The sequence below is a fragment of the Haliotis rufescens genome, unplaced genomic scaffold (assembly GCF_023055435.1).
Source record: "Haliotis rufescens isolate VD_foot unplaced genomic scaffold, xgHalRufe1.0.p SCAF_4, whole genome shotgun sequence".
In the NCBI taxonomy this organism is placed as follows: Eukaryota; Metazoa; Mollusca; class Gastropoda; order Lepetellida; family Haliotidae; genus Haliotis; species Haliotis rufescens.
The window spans coordinates 7655262-7679099 of NW_025964112.1; the positions used below are offsets into that span (position 1 = coordinate 7655262).

General features: G+C 38.7%; 2 protein-coding genes across 3 annotated transcripts in view; both read right to left on the reverse strand.

The window, feature by feature from the left end:
- Positions 1 to 17973, reverse strand: part of LOC124135863 (zinc finger protein GLI4-like) — a 136272-nt gene extending 118299 nt beyond the window's left edge. For both annotated transcript variants that reach the window (XM_048381708.1, XM_048381707.1), the window contains exon 1: positions 17820 to 17973. The gene's annotated coding sequence lies outside the window, so the exon portion shown is untranslated. The remainder of the gene's footprint in view (positions 1 to 17819) is intronic.
- The window catches only part of LOC125372434 (flocculation protein FLO1-like), a 29704-nt gene continuing 18556 nt past the window's right edge, over positions 12691 to 23838 (reverse strand). Inside the window, exon 4 of the mRNA XM_048382461.1 lies at positions 12691 to 13318. Within this exon, the coding sequence (XP_048238418.1) occupies positions 12691 to 13318 (628 nt within the window). The remainder of the gene's footprint in view (positions 13319 to 23838) is intronic.

A 23838-nucleotide genomic window follows, 5' to 3' on the forward strand; every position in this document is an offset into this window, starting at 1 on the left:
TCTAAAGGAGTAAATTATAATGTTAAACTCAAACCGTGACAAGAGATCGATACCTTTGAAAACTTATAAAAATATATTATCTTCTCAAACAAAATAGAGAAAACAATATCTCGATCACCTTGTAAAGATCTGCCTTGAACAATGAGAAAATATGGGATTTGAAATGTTAGTTAATCTTTTCCATAGTTCAGTTAAATGACCATTTTTATATTATTCTGCCATTTTGGCACCTGAATGTGATTGTCTGTATCTTGATCTCATAAAATCACAGTTCAACACAGAAGCCATTTATTGAATAAATGAAAAAAGTTTTCATCCAAAGTTATAATCTGATGCTTGAAAACCTAAAGTGAAATGATTTTCACAAAAATGTCTTTAAACCCTCAATAAAATATAGTCCTTCTAAATGTATGATAAACCCTCAATAAAATACAGGCATTCTAAATGTATGATAAACCCTCAATAAAATATATGCCTTCTAAATGTATGATAAACCCTCAATAAAATATATGCCTTCTAAATGTATGATAAACCCTCAATAAAATACAGGCATTTGAAATGTATGATGTATGGAATTATTTGGGCCACTTGAGGATGGGAAAAGAAATTGCATGTTTTGAAAGAGAAGTATGACAAAACAATCCCAAATCAGGCCCTGTTAGAATCAAAAGTGTTGTTAGTATTGTTTTCTTGTTTGTTAGTTTGTTGTTTAACGCCACACTTAGCAATATTCCAGCTATAAGACGGTGGTCTGTAAATAATTGAGTCTGGACTAGACAACCCAATGATTGACATCATGAGCATCGATCCACACAGTTGAGATACATTAGAATAGTTCTAAGCAATTGGGACACGATGACATCCATCAACCAAGTCAGCGAGCCGGACCACCAGATCCAGTTAGTTGTCTCTTAAGACAAGCATGGGTTGCTGATGACCAATTCTAACCCAGACCTTCACGGGGCAGGTTGCTAGTAATTAAGTGTAAGCAATAGCATAGTCATGTCGCATGGTTAAGGCCAGATAAGCTTAAATCAAAACCTCACTTTCATACAACCAGTTTACAACAAAGAATGGTTCACTCCCAACTGTCGCCCCAATTGTCAGACGTGCCAATCATCAGACAGGTGAAGTGTGACCAGTAGCACTGCCTAGTCTTACCTACTTAATTAATGAGCATCTTCCAATTGTGAGCAGTGTTAGATACTTCAACTCGACCAGATTATTAACCAGTGCTTATAAGTTGTGTTTCATCAGTTCTATCCTGGAATCCAAGGATAGGCTATAAAATTGAAGAAATTAGACTTAGTCTCCTGGGAGACCATGCAAACATAATTCATATCCTGTTTTTTTTCATCTGAAATTGCAAATGTTATGACACAAATCCATAGGTATAAAAACTCAGTTGAGCTAATGATCCAAGCCAATGCATACGTCCATTAGCCTCCTTCTCTGTACCTGCAAGACAACATGTACGCTGCCTAGTTCCCAAACAAGCCTCTGTAATAAAACATGGAGCCTTGATAACTCTTTACACTCTGCAGATTAGGAGGCAAATGTTTTTGCTGACTCAGAGATAATTCCTACAGTTCATGACATTCAAATACCTCACAGAATCATTTATACATTGTATCCATAACTTTTCAGAAGCGACTGTGTGATCAGTGGCTCAAACCTACCCTATTAATAAAACATGCATCAAAGCTGAAGATATATGAATTAACTTGAGGGAAATTGATCCAGGCTTATTCCTTTTGGGGGTCCAGGAGAGTCAATGTAAGACTGCATGTGCTCAGAGGCCATTAGTTTCAAATAAATATGGAGTTCCTAAACTGAAATGATGGTACAAGTGCTGAGTGCTAAAAAATCATGAAGCATGTGACCGAGTATTGTATTGTATTTAAGAGATAAACAAACAGTGCGAGTTGTTTATCGTAAGAGAATATACCATAAGAAAACACCCTGTTACATTCGGACCTCCGCAATGTCGGCTCGGAGTCAGTATGCTGTGTCTGAGTGGGGTATTCATGGTGAACTGCGGCAAAGTATCTCAGTGGGCTAGCACCATAAATCGGCATGATTCCGGACTAGTACAAGCAGTACAAAACCCATTTCACCTCACCACCTCCTAACTATTTGGAGACAGCCTTTGGGTTTCTAACTGTCATTATTGTTACAGGACAATTAACAATACATGTATTCATCAGGAAATCATCAATCTTGATCTTTTCAAACTGTCATGAACTGACACAAATGTAAGTGACTGATTTTTATATTACAAATGGGGTTAATGGTCTTACAGACAAATATATTACAGGTTCTGACGATGATTGATCCTTGTTTTTCAATTAACAGGGTCAAGGGCACTTGCTGCTTACTTGGTCACATTCAATCTCACTCAAAATATGCCATTCATTTTGAACGAATCATAACAATACCCTTAAATCCAAGATAGGATGAGATAATATTTTCATTATTATGGCCATTTACATTTTGAGGGGTTAATTTTTTTACAAAAAATATATTTCTTTCCTGACTGTGTTAGGTACAGTGAAATAGGTAGTGTTTTTCATCATCAATGGTTGAACATGTAGAGCATCGTCTCTGATGTAACAGAGTTGTTTTTTGTATGTCTGTTAATTATGACCAATGAGTATTTATTGATTGAAATTATCATGGAAACATACAAAATTGATGTGATGTCATTATTTGAGAGGATGTCATGAAATAATTTTTCAAAAAGTTCTTTCTTGACTGTGTTTGGTATAGTGAAGTAGGTAGTGTGTTTCAACATCAATAATCAAACATCTATACCACTCAACATTTGCAAAGGACCACACCTTTGACTAAAGATGACTATTGGTCCTTACAAATGTTGGGTAGTATAGTCATGATGCAGTATAATCTGTTATGAAAGGGTATTGCTAACATTTCCAGCAACACCAATGTTTCCAGCAGAGCTTGTTGGCAGGAAGACGGCATTAAAATGTCATATTCCGAACATGCCACAGAAACCTGCCCTCATAGCAGCAAATGAGGAGGCAAATACCCTAAGACACTGGAAGTATAATTAAATGTGATAAGGCTGACAGAATGCAGACCCTAAAGGTTGAGGTTTGTGATGGACTTGTATTTATTCTGCTGCTAACAAGTCACCCCAATATAAACTGTAGGGGAGGTCTCTCACTAGTTCTTCACATCTGGTCATATAGATACACAAAAAGGCTTGGGACCTACAATATGCTAATCCTACTGAAAAATGTATCTTTATCAAAATATAATCTGTTATGTTCATGATGGACAAACTCGCCAATGCAAAGAACCAACAAGTATTTGTCACAGAGTGACGAAATATCCCCCGCCATATACACCATAGTACCAAATATGAAGACAATCCAGCGATTAGTTCTTGAGATATTGTGGCAACACCGTTTTCCAACTCCAAAAACAGATTTGCCAGCTGTGACCTTGAAAATGGGGTCAAGGTCACCAAATCTGACAGGTGTATGCGGTGTCTGTATATACACTATAGTTCCAAATATGAAGACAATCCAGCGATTAGTTCTTGAGATATCGCGGCAACACCGTTTTCAAACTCCAAAAGCAGATTTGCCTGCTGTGACCTTGAAAATGGGGTCAAGGTCACCAAAACCGACTGGTGTCTGTGGTGTCTGTATATACACCATAGTTCCAAATATGAAGACAATCCAGTGTTTAGTTCTTGAGATATCGCGGCAACACCGTTTTCCAACTCTAAAAGCAGATTTGCCTGCTGTGACCTTGAAAATGGGATCAAGGTCACCAAAACCGACTGGTGTCTGCGGAGTCTGTATATACACTATAGTTCCAAATATGAAGACAATCCAGTGTTTAGTTCTTGAGATATCGCGGCAACACCGTTTTCCAACTCCAAAAGCAGATTTGCCTGCTGTGACCTTGAAAATGGGGTCAAGGTCACCAAAACCGACTGGTGTCTGCGGTGTCTGTATATACACTATAGTTCCAAATATGAAGACAATCCAGTGTTTAGTTCTTGAGATATCGCGGCAACACCGTTTTCCAACTCTAAAAGCAGATTTGTCTGCTGTGACCTTGAAAATGGGATCAAGGTCACCAAAACCGACTGGTGTCTGCGGAGTCTGTATATACACCATAGTTCCAAATATGAAGACAATCCAGTGTTTAGTTCTTGAGATATCGCGGCAACACCGTTTTCCAACTCTAAAAGCAGATTTGTCTGCTGTGACCTTGAAAATGGGATCAAGGTCACCAAAACCGACTGGTGTCTGCGGAGTCTGTATATACACCATAGTTCCAAATATGAAGACAATCCAGTGTTTAGTTCTTGAGATATCGCGGCAACAAACAGGTGGGACGTACGGACGGACGTACGGACGGACGGACGGACGGACGGTCGTGAATACTATATCCCCCGCTTCGTGCTTTCGCGCGGCGGGGGATAATAAACACACTGTATGTTACAAGATGACAAAGCTCACAGATCTGCAAATACTAACAAAGCCACACACCCCACTACATCAGAGGCTATGCTCCATATGTTCAACCATTGATGATGAAAAACACTACCTACTTCACTGTATCAAACACACTCAAAAAAGAAATATACTCTTTGGAAAATTATCCACACAAAATGTAAATGTCCACAATCATGAGAACAAATTATTTCACTACATCCTCTCAAATAATAAAGACATCGACATCAATTGCATTTGTTTCCATATCTATAATTTCAAGCAATGAACACCTGTTGACCATTTTACATATAACATCATCAAATCTGTAATATCTATATTTATTAAATGATTCTTTTGTGTGTGTGTGTGTGTGTGTTATGTGTTATGTGTGTGTTATGTGTGTGTTATGTGTGTGTGTGTGTGTGTGTGTGTGTGTGTGTGTGTGTGTGTGTGTGTGTGTGTGTGTATGTATGTATGTATGTATGTATGTATGTATGTATGTATGTATTGTCATTTAAAAGATTGCATCTGTTCCATAATGGAATGCTTTCTGCAATAAGTCGGATCTTATGTTATCTTATCTCATGAAATCAACAGAAATAAATGTTTTAAAAACCTAAATAATTACTATGATCCTTTCAAGAACATGACGAATGATGTAAAATTCCTTTTCATAATGTCAAAATATGTCCCAAACTACCAATATTATCTGCTCCTGTTAATTCAATTTTTCATGATATAATACATACCTCTACAACACTGGTAATGTGACCTTATCATGTACATCAGCTTTCAATATTACTTATTTAATTTATTCTTGTTTGTTATTGTTTTTGTCATTGTAGTGGGGCAAGTTTTACAATCTGCCTCAAATGGGGGATGTTCTTTGTAGTAACCATCTTATCTTACCTATGCCTTTCGTCTTATCAAGGGTATTATTGAACTTTTTCATAGTGTGTGTGTGTGTGTGTGTGTGTGTGTGTGTGTGTGTGTGTGTGTGTGTGTTCGCGCATGCATTCATGCTTACATGTGTTAGCGACCTAGTGAGTGAGTGAGTGAGTGAGTGAGCAAGCAATTGATTTAAAACCACTGTGTGCATTATTTCAGTTATATCACAGCATGTCAGTTTGATCTGTGATGAACGCCCCAAGTTATGGAAGTCTTTGATTTTTACCACTTGGGTGAAACCAAAAGCACCAACATGGTGCTGACAAAGCTAGAAACAGAATCCGGGCGAAGCCAGTACTCAAATCCATGATCATAGGTTCCTGGCATGCCAAAGGGATGCAACTCTGCACAGCGACTTGTCAACAAATGTTATCACATGTACAAAGCATGGATACATTATCCTCAATACACCTGCACTGACTACAAAAGTAATCTCTCTTCTTTACCTAAGTTTTCCCATCTTTTTGCCACTCATGTTGATGGTTACAGAGTTAAACAATTTACCAACACCATGATATTCATACAACAGATAATCTGTAACACCTCATAAACATAAAAACACATTGATATATACTGATTGAAACAAGTAAAGGATCATATATAAAGGGGGCATCATATATCTACCCTAAAGAGGACTAGAGTGTTGGACAACTTATTTTCATTACTCGTTAAAAGAGTGAGTGAGTATGGTTTTACGCCGCTTTTAGCAATATTCCAGCAATATCACGGCGGGGGACACCAGAAATGGGCTTCACACATTGTACCCATGTCCGGAATCGAACCCGGGTCTTCGGCGTGACGAGCGAACGCTTTAACCACTAGGCTAACCGACCGCCCAACTCGTTAAAAGATCAGCTTTGTTAAAACCCATAAAAGTCTGTTGGTCAGCCTGTACAGATATCACATTGTTATAACATTGGACGTCACTGGCTTGTCACGTCACCATTGACCAAAACCGCACTTAACCATACTTAGTGTCTGATGGCTGAGGTCTCAAGATAGGTGTTACTGTCACACACAAACATTTCCCTAATAATAATTGTTTGTAACGTGTGAACGTAATGATAAATGTGTTACATGTGTCTTCAGCGTGGTGTACAGGATTTAACGATCAGAACATTCATGTTCACCACACCCATGCAGCTCATAAACTCCCTCCACCTCGCTACTGGCACATGCAGCTCATAGACTGCATCTTGTGTTGCATTTCACATTGCTGAGGTGAAGCATTTACATGGAACGAATTGTAGCAATCATCTTAAGTCCCAGCATGCTGTGGGATGCTGATTCAAAACTGCAACTAGCCGGACTTGAAAGTTACAGGCCCGCATTTCTTAAAAACTAAATATCTTTAACTCAGACTTCCTAAGTGGTGAAAAAACAGCCTAAAACAGATTTTCAGTGATCCACTCATAATTGTTTCTCAACTGTTTTGCCTTCTGCGCCCAACGGAATCTGTTTGGCTGGATAATCAAGACCGCTTATTTTCTTGCTTTGATGTTTTATATCATATCCAGTATTTCAAATAGAGGTGCCAGACGCAGTTAACAAAGCCAACGCATCTGACCCATCTGACACTATCAGTGATAACCCCGAACTAGATGTTTTTTGCCACCCCCAGTGAATCAAACTACCCATGATTCATCTGTAGTAATGTCATTGACATTTACAGAGAAAAAAACATATAAAAAGACCTACCCCGGCAAGCAAATGACAGGTCTATAACATAAATAGAAGTATTCAGTTTTAAAAAATACATACGCCTAATTCAAAACCTGAAAAAAAAGAGTTTACCATCAGACTGCTCCCAATTTTACAGAAGCTTGTGCTAGCTCCCTGCTTTGAGAAATGGCTTCCAAATGGCTCTCAGAAGCAAGCTTAAAAGAAAAACGTCTTGATCATGTTTTATCCAATGACATAAAGCAAGTGAACCGTGGTCTTTAAAGGGGGATTAATGGTTTTCCCTGGGTTTAATGGCAGTTCATATGATTACTTGCACAGGCACAAGCATCTCGGAACATTTGATGTTTAAACCAGATGTTGGTTGCACCTTCAATTTTCATAACTTGGTACTTGTTATAATGCATGAAATAGTTAACCAACGTGAGAAGTGGAGATAATGTTTCATGCGAACTGAGGGAACTTGTTCAGCTGATCAGTAGCTGATGTCCTCCATAATTGGAACATGAAGATAATGGCAGCAATGAGATGAAAGTAATTGAGATTGGCTAATATCATCATTGCAGCATCCCATAATAGAAACACAAAATGTATAACTTAACCAGCTTAAGACACTGACCGTTAGTTTTCAACATCGTGCATGGAAGAACTACGTCATGTTTCTGGTTTGAAACTGCCTGAAGATTCCATATGTTTTGACACAAAGACAAATGCAGAAGCATATAACAACAGCCATAATATATAGGTGTATCAGATATGAGTTTCATCTATTGAAAAAAACATTCTGATATGTCTTTTTAAAATGTTTTGAAATTCTGTATGTTTGAAAAACAACAATAAACAAGCAAAATGGTATCGTTGCCATGTGCAACTGGAAAAGAAATTTGATACTATATTTCACACAGACGCTACAGTGAGGACAAAAGGTGATCATGAAATCTGTTAACATGTAACTTTCTTATCTGTGAAGAAACTGCCAAAGAAAAATCTACAGCTGTCAATGGCAAAGAAATTGCTAGACTCAAGTAAATCATGGCTGTTGACATTCTCAATACTTAATATCTAACAGAAGGGACAGAACTGATACTGAAGATGATGATGCAAAAAGTTTCTTGTTTTTTTTGTTTTTCCTTTCCTGTTAATGCTACCCCTGGAGAACACTCCTATCCATCATACACAGACACACCTACATCCATCCCAAACCCAAATACACCCCACCCATCCACAACAATCATACCCAACACAACTCCCAATCCTACAACCCACATCCACACAGCCCAACATCCCCATTGACCACCCCCCACCCCCAATTCTTTTTAACCACCACATCCACATAACCCAATCCCCCAACACCCATACTCATCCCAACAAAACCAACACTCAAATCAACACCCCCACTTCCTCCCAATCCCTGACCCAACCCCACCCACACATCCTACAATAATCCACCCCTGCCCCGCCCCTACACAACATATATTCCTCATAACAATTATAATTTCAAAACCAATGAAAATCTCCCCTATCACTTACCATGTGACTACATGTATGTTTGAAAGAAGGGCCTGCCAAAAAACCTTTCTCCAACATTAAACTATCAGCCCTCACTGATTTGTGTGTGACAGCAGTCTATATATACAGGAAGCTACAGAAAGGCCCATCAGTCACCACTTGTACAACACCAAGTTTCATCAAAGGCAAAGTCGACAACTTCCAGTTGTCCTTTGGCACAGTTCCACCAAGACAGTGTTTCCTAAAACATTACAAGGGAGCCACCAAAGGCAATGCTCTTCAAAATAAATCAGCAACATGAAAAAAGCTTTCGTACATTCACAGCATTAAAAAATCTAACACGAATAAAAACACTGGAACTGTTGTCAAATCGACAACAAACAAATAAAACCTTCCCATAAATCATTTACTGATATATTTTCATGTAAAAAAAACAATTTTCTAAGTTACATGAGTATAACATTCGTGAGACAAGAATACATGAAGGCTAAGAACAATAGGGTCCTAAAGTTCCCCTCAGTCTCCACCCACTAGCTTGCGGCTAAACATGTTCAAATAAACACTGGTAGCTAAGCATAAGTTACATCAATTATTTCTCACCTTTCCTCAAATATCCACCGTCCTTAAAACAATACAGGCATCATAATTGTGCTGGAGATGTGGGGCCCATCTGGGCCTGTGTAAACACACATGCTGGAGTTTTCTCTCCATACAAACCGATACTGCACACTGAACATATTAGGTGTATACTGTATATTATTGCTGCAGAACAGCCATACTGGCTTCGGAATAACGCCAATCAGTCAATTTCATTCTTAAACGTATCAAAAACACCCTGAGATTAATGACATTAATAACAGAAATTATCTATGAACAAATTTTTTTTATCTGTTACCTATCAATGGAACTAATATCACTTATAATTACAGAATGTCCAAAGAATTTATCAACTTGTTCTTTAGGTGAAGGTCACACAATTTCAGAGCCCATGTACCAGTACCATATTTTGCTGCTTTGAAAATTGGCAAAGCAGGGCATTTATTAAAACGATACACAAAAATCAGGCTGTAATGAACAAACTTTATATCAAACTTCGAAATTCAAACCTTGATGAGACTTGAACTTGTTTGATACAGTAAATAGACAATAATATATCCCCCTGCATTGCTGTTTTGTACTGTAATATACACAAGAAAATATGGACTGTCATGTCAATGTTTGGTCTGAGTAGGGGTGCTTACAAAGACTACTTATTTCATGTGAATATGGAGTGAGTGAGTGAGTGAGTGAGTGAGTGAGTGAGTGAGTGAGTGAGTGAGTGAGTGAGTGAGTGAGTGAGCTAGCGAGCATGGTTTTATGCCGCTTTTAGCAATATTCCAGCAATATCACTTTTGGAGACACCAGAAATGGGCTTCACACATTGTACCCATGTCGGGAATCGAACCCAAATCTTTTCGGCTTGACCAGCGAATGCTTTAACCACTAGGCTACCCGACCACCCCTGTGAATATGGAAAGGGGTTTTGACGCTTTTATTTACAGATTGGTCTAGAAGCTGGTCAGGTGGTGCTTAAAAAAAGCAGGGTGCTTAATACAGCGAATACAGTATCATAAATGACTCAAGCCACATGACTCCTTTACCCTGTCATTATTTACTACAAATTTGTCTTGAGAATGGATGTGTAATCCTGATACAACACCCTACTGGCGTTCTTGCAATGTGGAACTACATACTGTGCCAATGGTAATGATAGACTGCTTGGCAAAAGTCCATTGAGGACTACATAATTGAATAAAATCAATCTTGCTATAGTCTGATGACTGTCAGTCGTAATTTTCTCTTTCACACTGTTGTAATGCAACCTTGTCAGTAAAATTACTTCTTTGTGGAGAGGCAATTACATAGTCTCGAGGTAGCCTTGATCTACTCACACAAATGTTAATTAATGTATATAAAAATTTACTTTCTCGTTTGTACTCTTATGGAAATAAATATTGTTGAAATTATACCATGCAAATACTGCACTAAAATCAATGTCTACTGGTGCTGATGATTGTTCTGGTAAGATATGAATGGACTATCTATTTCCTAGAAGATGAAGAACACTATCTGATGTCTTGTATTAAATATTCAGATGTAAGGCACTCCCTGCTTAATTCTCTCTTCTAAAAAATAATCACAGAAATATTTAATCTACCTTTTTCAAATAATAAACCAGGTAACAGAAATAATCTGCTTTTGTGTATACAACTTCAAATAAATCTAAAATACTTCTTATACATAATCCTTGGTCATAACATAATATCATATTTTATATTCATACTTTGTTTTGTTATCCATACCTATTATGTATCTGTTTATATAGTTTATTGAATATGTAACTGTTTCTTCATGGAACATTTGTGCAATAAAAATCTTGTATCTTGTATCTTGTGATGCAGATTTCCATAATGAAACACCACTTGTTCATATTCCTTTTAAGGAAAAGAAGATCGCAACATTTAAAAGTCAGTCATGACAAGGACACAGATTCATCCTGACTTCTTCTGTTCAAGGTATGTGATTCTTGGTTGGTGATGAACTCCATCAGAGTCCTTTAAATAACTTCATAAAAACATCAAGCAGCTGTTTTGTTAAGAGATTGAGTGTCTCTGAATGTGAGATACCTCATGTACTGTTGCCGATAATGCTTCCAGTCATTCTCAAATATCTCCTCAGTCATATTTCATGACAATCACGCCAACAAAAAATTCAGACCTTTCGCCTTCAAAGAGGTATACAGTTTCAATTCCTTTTTCCAAAAAGGAAATATTTCTACAGCAACACGAGAAGTGAGAGACCCCAATTGGCAGTGTCAATACTACTGGATCTCTTGTTGCAGAGGAATGCTGTAACCAGGGTTAGGTCTTGGGGTTACTCGTACATATGAGAATGCAAAGGACACTTGTTCAAAGCATATTCAGTTTGATCCTGTGTGTATCTGGACCAAGGTGCCTCCATCTGTAACACCAGATGCTGTTGCTGCAAAGGAATACTGTAACCTGAGGTTAACAATCATTGCGATGTAACCAGGTGTGTAAGATCATCTGTGTCCCCAGTCCATCCGAACAGAAAGAAAATACCATTACAAAGCTACAAAATAGTGCACACACCACAGATATGGAAGAACATGATTTGCATTACATTAACTTTCACGGAACGCACCATGAGTATGTGTGTACATTGCAATTACAGTCAAGGTTGTGTTTCTGCTTCTAATCCTGAAATCATTGCAATCAGCTTACAACTCACAATTCAAGATTATAACTGAGTGAGTGAGTTGAGTTTAACGCCACTTTTAACAGTATTCCAGTCATATCGCGGCGTTTCAGCTTAATGTGGGAGGGAAGCTCGAAGAGTTGCAGGTCTCAGACATTTACCACTTCAATGAAACCCACAAGCACGGGTATGGTGCTGACAAACCTAGAAACATAATCAGGGCAAGCCCACAATCATAGGTTTCTGGTGTGCCCAAGGGATGCAACTCTGCACAGCGAATCATGGCGCCTTAGACGACTGGACCACCCATGCCCCCTCAAGATTATAAACCTATCACAGATACTTACCATTGTTTTGGATGTTACTGGGTCTTTTCATAATAACCTCTTAGGAGGTTTTACTTTTGTCTTAGTAAGGCCTCATCCTGGTTATGAGGTTTTACATTTTACAGCAAGACCGAGCATGAAATTTTACTTTTTCTTGGTAAGACCTGATCAGTAGAGAAGCAGATGAAGTTTGGACTTAGTGTTTCCAACTTCCAATGTTCTAAAATCGAAAACAAGAATTAAAACTTTTCCTTTATGGATGACGGAAATCGAACCCACAACCTCCTGTTCAGGAGTCGGGTACTCTGAGCCTTAGAAGAAGATGTGTGGTTCATGAGAAGATATTGTGTTTAGCAAATATTTCCAAGTCAGATATATTCTACAAGCTGTCGTAACACACTTTTGTGCATAAATACACAAATATTACTAGATGTTGTTTCAGCAATTCATAAGTTGGATGAAACACTCTTCGGGGAGTAAACATAGCAAAACCTTCAGGCAGCAGTGACCTCGCTAGTAACACTTTGGGCAGCAGGGACCTCGCTAGTAACACTTTGGGCAGCAGTGACCTCGCTAGTAACACTTTGGGCAGCAGTGACCTCGCTAGTAACACTTTGGGCAGCAGTGACCTTGCTAGTAACACTTTGGGCAGCAGTGACCTCGCAAGTAACACTTTGGGCAGCAGTGACCTCGCAAGTAACACTTTGGGCAGCAGGGACCTCATGAGCATAACTTGGGTCAGCAGTGACCTCGCTAGTAAAACTTCTGGCAGCAGTGACCTCACGAGCATAACTTGGGGCAGCAGTGACCTCGCTAGTAAAACTTCTGGCAGCAGTGACATCACGAGCATAACTTGGGGCAGCAGTGACCTCGCTAGTAAAACTTCTGGCAGCAGTGACCTCACGAGCATAACTTGGGGCAGCAGTGACCTCGCTAGTAAAACTTCTGGCAGCAGTGACTTCACGAGCATAACTTGGGGCAGCAGTGACCTCGCTAGTAAAACTTCTGGCAGCAATGACCTCACTAGCATAACTTGGGGCAGCAGTGACCTCGCTAGTAAAACTTCTGGCAGCAGTGACCTCACTAGCATAACTTGGGGCAGCAGTGACCTCACGAGCATAACTTGGAGGTAGCGTCCTCAATTTTTATGAGTCGGCCACTGCTTCCCTCAGGCTTTACTATGTCAAACAAAACATTGGAGTCATATTTTCTCCTTTACTTGACTCAGTAATAGTCAATGTCTAAAAGAACCAAATTGTTAATATTAGTGTCACAGTTCCATAGCAGTGCTATATGTATCCCCTCCATGTGGTTTCTGTAAAGATGAAGCTTAGAATTTTTTCCAAATTTGATCTTCAATCCACCCAAAGTTTGAAGCTTATCCCTGCAGCTGTTTCAGAGAAGTTGAAAGTCAGCAGATGGGGAACAGACGACAGACATTTTTACCAAGCCAGAAGTGAAAAGTTAACAGACAGACCAACAGACAATGGACAATGCTCCTTGCCTTTAGCTCACTCTGGACTTTGATCTTGTTTCCCAGGCATCAGTCAAATATCTACGCATGATGGATTATATTTCTGCTTTAAACATAAAATGAAAGTTCTGACAGTGATGTAGGACTTTTCAGAAAAAAGAGACTGCCTGCGATCCCCAAATTTTAAAATGTTATGGCATGAGAACCAATTGCTGATAGCTTTCAGTTGCAGCTTATGATCGCTGATATTGGTAGATTTGCAGGATAATTTTATTCCCCAAACATTTTCTTCGGAACCATTTTTAGACTGAGAGCAAAAAGTGGTTTGACCTCTGGTCGCATCATACCAAAAGAGGGTACCTGTTGTTTCCCTGCCTGGCGCTCTGCATTAAGAAGATAACACAAGGACTGGTCGGCTTGAAGTCAGTATACTGTGTCTGAGAGGGGTATCCATGTTGAACACATGGAATCTTAGTGGACAAGCACAGCAACAATAGTCCAGACTAGTACAAGTAGCCGCACGTACGGCACGGCACGGCACAGCACAGCACGGCACGGCACGGCACGCACGCACGCACGCACGTGCATGTATACCACTATGTTAATCCCCATCTCACCTCACTTCTGAACAATTTTAACTGACTGCCACTTTGTGACATGTAACAAGTTATGATTGCTGATACTTGTAGAGTTTAGAGTTTTTGCAAGATATTTTCTTTGCACAAACATTTTCTATGAACCATTATAAACATGTCAGTGAAAGTTGCTGTGAATCCTTAGCAAAGGGTACTGTTTAGTTGTGTATGTCTTGCATTCCATTATCTGGTAGTTTTATTGATTCTTCAAAAGCAGAAATCAAAGTATTGTTTGGCTCACTGAACAAGTCTACATAGTCCTTCTGCTTGCCTTTGGGGCGGTCAGGTAGCCTAGTGGTTAAAGCCTTCGCTCGTCACGCCGAAGACCCGAGTTCGATTCCCGACATGGGTACAATGTGTGAAGCCCATTTCTGGTGTTTCCCGCCGTGATATTGCTTGAATATTGCTAAAAGCGGCGTAAAACCATACTCACTCACTCACTCTGCTTGCCTTTGAACAATACTCAAACAAGAACACGAAGAATGTCCCATTCCAACAAGAGTCATCAAAAGGTGACAAATCCCCCCCGACCCCCACAAAATGGAAAGAACAAATCGTCTGACTGTTACTTGATAAGAGAAGTTCTATCTAATCTGTCTGTCCTTATACAAGAGAGTTCTCAAAACAATACTATGGAATGGGGATTTAGAACTTTGTATTTCTACATCAGGTACACACCACTATGAACAGAGTCAAAATCAAACTTGTTGCCATGGAAACAGAAGAAATATAAATTCTAAAAATCCCTAAATAGCAAAAGGCACCTGTTGATAACCTAGTATTTGTGTGTACACAGTTTCAAGAAAGAGTACCATTTAGTTTTAAAGATATGGTCTGGACAAACTCACCACCATGAACAGAGTCAAAGTCAAACTTGTTGCCGCAGAAACAGGAATTTAAAAAAAAAGTCAAAAAGATTTCTTAATAGCAAAAGGCACCACTTCAGCCCTTGATTTGGATGTTTACTTTTAATAGTTTTTTAGTTCAGCTCTGGAAACAACATCTACCTCCGTTTCAGCTTTCCATGGAAACAGGGAAAAACAAAATTTTGAAAAATTCCTAAATAGCAAAAGGCACCACTTCAGCCCTTGGTTAATACATGTACCAGGTTTGGATGAAAAGTCTTTCACAGCTGTGCTACGGAAAAGACACCTACCCCACCCTTTTGTTTTCACGGAAACTTGGAAAAATGAAAATGTCAAAAACAGATAAACAGACGAAGACAGACGGGTTGTCGACTATATGCCCCTGCATTATATGACAGGGGGATAATAACGGAATTATAAATGAGATATTCCAATTTCCACCATCTGCCCACTTTGATATGCTGTAAAATGAATTCATGAAACTGAACTAGATGCTGACAAATAATGAACCATACAAAATTCATATTTCTGGACAAAATCTACCTACATCAGACTTAAGTTGTCAAGGAAACTCATGTTGAATGTATGCATGATGTCATAACTGTTTGTACCATGCCCTAGCGCCTGAATATGTACAATAAAATTTTGTATCTTATCTACATCAATCAGAAAGGTGGTGCCTATTTTATTAGAAACATATTATATTGTTCATCACTGTTGGCAACATAGGACCTTGAAAGTAGCCCTCTATCTGGATGAAGCATTTATTTAAAATCATGAGGGTCACAAGTTTGTTTATTTGTTGCTTCAGTATTATTCAAACAATATCACAATGGCCCGTGAATAACTGGGTCTTGGTTTGACAAACCAGTGGTTGGTATTACGAGCAATGTCCAACATCAGGGTGTGAGGTGAGGTGAGATGGGGTTTAACGTCGCGTTCAAGATTATTGCACCTATATAGCGACGTGCATGCATGTGTGTATCTGTGTGTGTGGCTGCTTGTACTAGTCCGGACTGATGCCAGTTTATAGTGCTAGCCCACTGAGATACTATGCTGTAGTTTAACATGAATACCCCACTCAGACACAATATACTGAATCCAAGCCGACCAGTCCTTGTTTTTGCCCCTTAATGCCGAGTGCAGACAGGGTAACAACAAGTACCATCTTTAAATGTGTTTTGGTATGACGCGGCCGGGGATCGAACACCGAACCTTCCGCTCTCCAGGCAGACGCTCTTACCAGAGACCACGGAGATGGTCCCACCAGGGTATGAAGGCATGCAGTCAACCAAGTCCCAGAGCCTGACCACCAGCCCAATTCAGTTGCCTTCAATGACAAGCACAGGCTGAACAGCATGTCAATTAACAAAGTCAAGGCCAGAGAATAACCAGTCTTGATTAACTGCTGAAACAGATTCTACTGAGCCTAAAAGGCAAAATAGTGATGAAAATTATATGAATGGATCACTTAAAATCAGTAATGACACCAGGTGTTTGCAATGATGGTAAACATGTCCTGCACCACCGGTAGCCCCGCCACCCACACGATATTCGTAAAAAAGTAAGTGTCTGTTTTCTGCCTCATGAATACATATGCCTGTAAACAATGAAGTCTGAACATAAGCGCTCTTTAATATTCAATAGGTACCGACCCCAAGGGAGTCTGGGATACAGTTTTGTACCCAAGCAGCCTGTGCTCCTTGTAATAGGCAACATCATGGATTGGTTGTCAGGTTCTGTGTCTAGGTTAATCGCATGTCCTCATACATTGATGGCATGGGTAATTGCTCATAACATCAATCACTGGATTGTCTGGTCCAGACTCAATTATTTATTTCGCGGCCTTCAAAGGTGGAATATTGCTGAGTGCGATGTTAAACAACATACAATGAGATGCAGAAACCCATACACAATGCTTTCAGATATAACCTATAGCTCTATAAACTATGTCTAGAATCATGTACATCACTGTATCTTTTCTTCAATACCATTATAAAATTGTATTCATAAACAAATACAATCAATGTTTGATAGTGTTCTCAGCAGGCACTCAAATGAAAATTTGAATGTCTTTGGAGCTGGGAATTTTCTACCAGACACAAAAGTATCCTTTCAATACATTCTATTCCATTATTTCTGCCTCTGACAATCTAACCATACAAACAAGGAATTCAGTGAGCATGAAGACATGGAAACAGATGAAAGCTAGGCCTTGATAACACCTACACATGGGGTGTGCATCCTACAACTGACTTCAAGTCCAATGGCCATCCTACAGACTGTAGTAACTACATCCAAGCATGTATACCCATACATCACCATCCCAAGAACAATGCTGTATTCTACCTATGCACTTGAGACAACACCATCTCCAGCAACATACAAACAAAATGTGTTCCACAATGCTGCTCACAACACACACACACAAACATGGCAGAAGCTTACATTCCCAGCTGGTTCCATAATACTACAGGAATATATTTCAGAACACCACACTGCCGGCTGAGAAATCCATTTAAGTTTCAGTAAGTCAAACTGATACCCCAAACAGGGGGACGGCAGCCAGGCAGGGTTCACGCTCCAGTTTATCGGGTCAATCTATATGCTAAACTTTCACAGACATACTGTTAGATTTTCACACTTACCTGGTTTGCAACGCTTTGGATCGCTGGTGTATCCTAAATCCAAAACATGACTAGTCGGATGTGGTGTAAAAATGGCTACACTGGGTTGTATTTTTGTGTGGAGCACTCAGCAGTGAACTCTAGGCTTACTCCCTTGGGCCAAATTGGTGTCAGATTTCGTGCAGTCTAGCATTAGGATGGTTAGCGGTGCATCTGATCCCTTTCCTCTCACAGATAGGGGGTCGGGGTGGGGAGGGAGGGGGGCCACTTTCGCATATATCACCACTTGAGGTAGGGAGTGGTCACATGATGGTGATTGGGTGACTGTAACACTGGAGGTGTGTAATTATTTTCTCTACTAACCGAATATACCATTGTATAGTACTATTCTTATACACAATGTGACAACATACAGTAGTTAGAATGCCCACATCATAACTTAAATGGACAAGGAATCTTAGACATCATTCCGTCCGAAATACCAAAAGGAAAAGATAGACAAATGATTCATTTGCTTTATAGTAAATCAGTCTGTAATACAAAAAAAATGCTAGATATATTGATTGAAGTTTTGAGCATAGAGATGCCCTAAAACTTAAAATTCTTAATAATTATGATAGCTAATCAGAAGCCTGAGGCCAGAGCTAGACATTTTATATCCATCTTGTCATTGTTGTCACAAATACCCATTTATCATTGTTGTCACAAATAACTAACTGTATAGTAATGTTAATGTGAATAAACATATTTTATCTTATTTTATTTTATATTAATACATGGTAGTTACACGGAATGCAATATGATTACTGGACAAAGTGACGAGAGAAGCCTGTAACAACGTGTTGTACATCTACTAAATATTGCAGCTGAGATACAAACACAATTACATCATTCTCCACTGGGACACACTGATACACTAAATTTTCAAAAGAATTATTAGCTTAAAAAACGTCTGCATTTTTTATTCTCTCAGATTAAAGAAATACCATGGCACCATGGGAAGAGGGGAGTTTTATTCAATCCTGCACAATCTACAAGCTCAAAGACAACCTTTATTCCATCATTTGTAAATTCCACAAATTCTTTCATTGAAAACGTTCCAATCAATCAACTTTTTAATAATTTGATCATCATTTATAATTTTTTAATTGGCTTTTTTGTTTTTGTTTCCACTGACATTATAATCAGCTATTTAAATTCTTTTTCAAAGATTAAAGGTTAGACAAAAAAGTAATCCTTGAAAATTGTCAAAATATGGGAATGAATACTGGCTTTATAATTTCCTATCCAATGAACAAAAGTTGTATTTGGCAATTAATATACTGCTTTGGCGCCAATTTGATCGATATTTTTTTCTCACCCCTTCGAATGCATGGTCAAACATGATGGCTATTCTTAGAATACTTGAATGCAAATCATGCAAAAACAAAATTGCATCAGTTCCGAAACGGAATGTTTCTGCAATAAATATTATCTTATCTACTGGAATTGCAACATCTAATACAAGCAACAGTTAAATGTAACTATAATTCCTTGACTCATGTAGAGATGAACATAATCCAGAAAGTTATGTGGACCTATCGGGCATGTCAACATATAAAAACTGAAATTTACTGATCACTGACTGACAATAAATTCAATAGCCATGTTAGTTAAGTAATATTTACATAAAAAAACCTGAAAGAAATGCATGGACCACTTTCAGCTTCTTAAAGCAAACTTTTCAAAATTCTATTCCTTCCTGTTAATCACATCCTTGAACCCAGTTTCCCACAAAGATGAACTTAAACTTAGGTCTGAATAAAGTTAAAATAACATTCCCCAAGCTAATCGCCTAAAGCACATCTAAAAGCCCACTTGTATGTCTTCAGAGGGTGAAGGGGTCAGTGCCTGGTTTCCTCTCTGACCTCTAAGCCTTGGCAAGGCAGGAAGTGGTCTCAGGCACAGACAAAACAACATGGCGCCCAGTTGGTGGCTGGTCAGCGCCGTGGCACAGGTGGGAGGCATTTCCACTTTGCTTACACACCAGGAAGACAGTGTTGTAACAAGTGGAGACCCCGAGAGAAACAGGAACACATTAGCCTTATCTGGGGGTTTCTCAGTGCTCCCTCCGTCCACACAAAAACAATTCCTCAACACAAGACCATTTTTTACTTTGTCACATTTTATCAGTGGGAGAGTTCATGGGTAATTGGTTCAATTTTCCTTGACAGATGTAACATGCTCACTTAGGGCACTCCTCACACTGTTGGAAGATGTGATCTGGATGCAGGTTACACTTTCCCGTAAAAATCACTGTACATGGATTGGTTGGACAAGCCTGTTCCACCCTTGGCACTGGTTATATGGTTGGATGGCCTTACAAAGGGTTGGATTACAGGATACTGCTGTGTAGTATGACAACCCTGGCAGGAGAAGAGATATTGTTGGACTGCACCACACATGTTAATTCATGGGCTGTGAACATTAACTGTTATTTATTTGTACTTATTTTGTTACGATGTGATACATGCACATTACTTCCATACATGGTTGATCACCACGAACTAACATATTTGTCAGGTTTAAAGATACATCATTATGCCATCATCACTGGAGTTGGTTGGTTGGTTTGTTGCACTCAGCAATATTCCAGCATGATCCACAAGGTCATGGAAAAAGGAAGGCATTATTTCAGATAACAGCATGGCAATTAACATTTGAAATACAACTTAGTTTTACAGTACATCACTGGAGTATTTATGTATTGTAAAACTAAGTTGTATTTCAAATTTTAATTGCCATGCTGTTATCTGAAATATTGCCTTCCTTTTTCCATGACCTTGTGGATTATGCTACCAACCATGGAAATGGAGTTTGGCTACTTATTGGTTCATTGCCATTGGACACCTTCAGTTAAGTGAAGAAAAACATAATGCTGTTCAGTATTTTCAAAATCCAAAATCATGAAAAGACACCAGTTCATCACAAGACTGATCTGTATAACCGGTAAAAGTTTCAACAAGGAAATATTTCAAAGGTTTTGGAGTTCTGATCCAGAAACAAGCACTACCCTTTATTCTTAGCATAAGCCCTACTTGTTGTCATGAAAACAAAACATAAAATGATAAAAAAAAGTCCCAAATCATCCAAAACGCACTAGTTCACCTGGTCTGTAAAGCAAGTTTCATCTAAAAATATTCAACAGTTTTGGAGTTCTGCTCTGGAAACTTCCACTTGCATCATTTTCAGTATAGTCCAACTTTTCTTCATGAAAACGTAAAACCAAAAATCAAATACAAATTCCCAAATCATCAAATCACTATAGTTCACTACTAGACTGATCTGTATAGCACATTTCATCCAGAAATATTAAATGGTTTTGGAGTTCTGCTCCGGAAATGAAAAATGGACAGATGGACATGTAGATTGCCACAACCCCCGTTCTTCAAACTGGGGGATAACTAACAATGTAAGGCACTTACAAAATTATGTATCTAAGTGTTACATTTTTGGGGCTGAGCAAAAGGGGATCGGGGGGGGGGGGGGATTTTTTGATATACCACCATTCCCAGAGAGCAGTGAATATATGAACTCTGCCATTCAGGAGAAGTTGAAGCAGATTTCCTCCGTTGTCCTGTCTATACATCTATTAATTTCCAATTCCACCTCACTATAGGAATTACATGAGATGTGCGCATGCGCTTAATCATCAGTATGTTTGTGGTGGTACAATTGTCAATAGTGAATTACACGAGTTTGCTGTTCTATCTCTACATCTACATCTAGTAGGTCTTAATTTCCAAGTTATATTTCACAACGTAATTCAGAGGTAGGTACTACCACAGCCTATCGACATATATTAGATCATCTACCAAATAATATGTCTTTAATAACAGTCTGGTGCACAGCATGTTTGAATTAAGAAACAATGACCATGATTTTATCTTATCTTCCCTCTTTAAGCATCATAAGCCATTATCACATCTCTGTCCGGAATAGACCGCCTCCGTGGTCTAGTGGTAGTATGTCTACCCAGACAGCGGAAGGTCCGGGGTTCGATCCCTGGCCGCGTTATACAAAAAGACATTAAAAGATGGTACTTGTTGTTACCCTGTCTGGTGCTCAGCATAAAGGGGCTAAAACAAAGACTGGTGGGCTCAGTCAGTATACAGTGTCTGAGTGGGATATTCATGTTAAACTGCAGCATGGTATCTCAGTGTGCTACCACTATAAATTGGCATGAGTCCGGACTAGTACAAGCAGCCACACACGCACATGTTGCTATATAAGTGCAATAATCTTGGACGCGACGTTAAACCCCATTTCACCTCAACTCACCTCACCTGTCCGGAATATATAGCAATGTCTGGAATCTGGTCCATCAATCTACTGCAACATGGAGCACTACTGCCCTACTTCAGGACAACAATATATCACGGTCATATCTGTGCATCACTGCCACTGCTATCCATCAATGCAGATAAATATCTGACAGAAAAATGTATCTGGAAGACAATATATCTCTCATCATAAACCATTACATTTTAAATCATCAAGCATATATTATCCATAATTTAATCTTAGAACTATCACAACTTTTCACTACTTCATATTTGACTTAACTATGAATTATGGAATAACAACCATGTTTCTGAATTTTACACCTAATTCTTTCTTAAACTAGGAATATACAACTAATCCAGTTTTAGAAACTATAATTTTTGTTTAAATGTTCTAATTATATTTAAATATATATGTTATAAAAAAGATCATATGTCCATACTTTTTAATGTTGTTAAACCACTGACTATAACCATCTTGTCCTAAATCAATATTCCAGACAGAACACTTACAAGTGAACTGATTGATAGGCGGGGTAAGATGGTAATCATCGTATCTGTCATTGTATAACATGAAATAATTCCCTGGGCTATAAATGTAAAAGTGCAACACTATCAACTGTGAAACACACAGAAGCAGGCAATAATAGATGAAAATCTCTCAGCAACCCTACACACACAATAGGAATGTGGTAATAACCTTCTCATTGTCTGCTTAAACTACTTTCTACGTTCGCCTTGTGGATCTGGACGTACGAATGTACTACCATGTATATGTGCATAGAGAGAGAGAGAGAGAGAGATATTTGAATTTTTAACCAACACCAATTTTGATATTTCTGCGAATATTATGGTTGATTTGTGTAAAAAAATCAAGCAAGGGATTTGGTCAAGCATTTTTCTGACATTTTGAAAGTGGCAAGTCTCTGACTTAAGACTGATGTATCAGTTATGTGTTCCCCAGTTGGAGGAATTCATACTTTCTCACCAATGTAAAACATACCTCTGTACAGGATGTCTTCTAAATGCAATCATTGCAAGTGTTGAAATAACCAGGCAAGCCATCAGTCATACAGACAATCCCTTTAATTTCCATACACCTAAATAGTTTTCCCCGAATTAGTCAAAATAAGTGATCAGTGAAAAAGGCACCCAATGTGACCATCAGTTTTAACAAATTTTGTTTGTTTGTTTGTTGTTTAACGCTGCACTCAGCAATATTCCAGTATATGACAGAGGTCTGTAAATAATCAAATCTGGACCAGACAATCCAGTGATTGACATTATCAGCATCGATCTACGCAGCTTGGTACGATGACATGCATCAACCATGTCAAGGAGTCTGACCACCCGATCCCGCTGGTCGCCTCATGACAAGCAGAGGTTGCTGAAGACCAATTCTAGCCTGGGTCTTGGCAGGTTATTTTTACAAAAAATAACCTACTTGTAATGGTGCCTGTATGAACATGTAATCCCATGTAAGGTTATGAAACAGCTACTTCCAAAAATCTCTTTCTGATGAAGATACTAATTGTAAAGATAACGTCAAAGCCATGATTTGCAACGATATCTTTCATAGGGACATATTGAGGTTGATCATTTAGTTGTAGAAAGTACATACAACATTTATAAGAGGTAATGAATCAAACTTCTTATAACTCCATACAACACTTTAGTATCATATCTGCACTGAAATAACAGCACAAAATCTTTGAGGC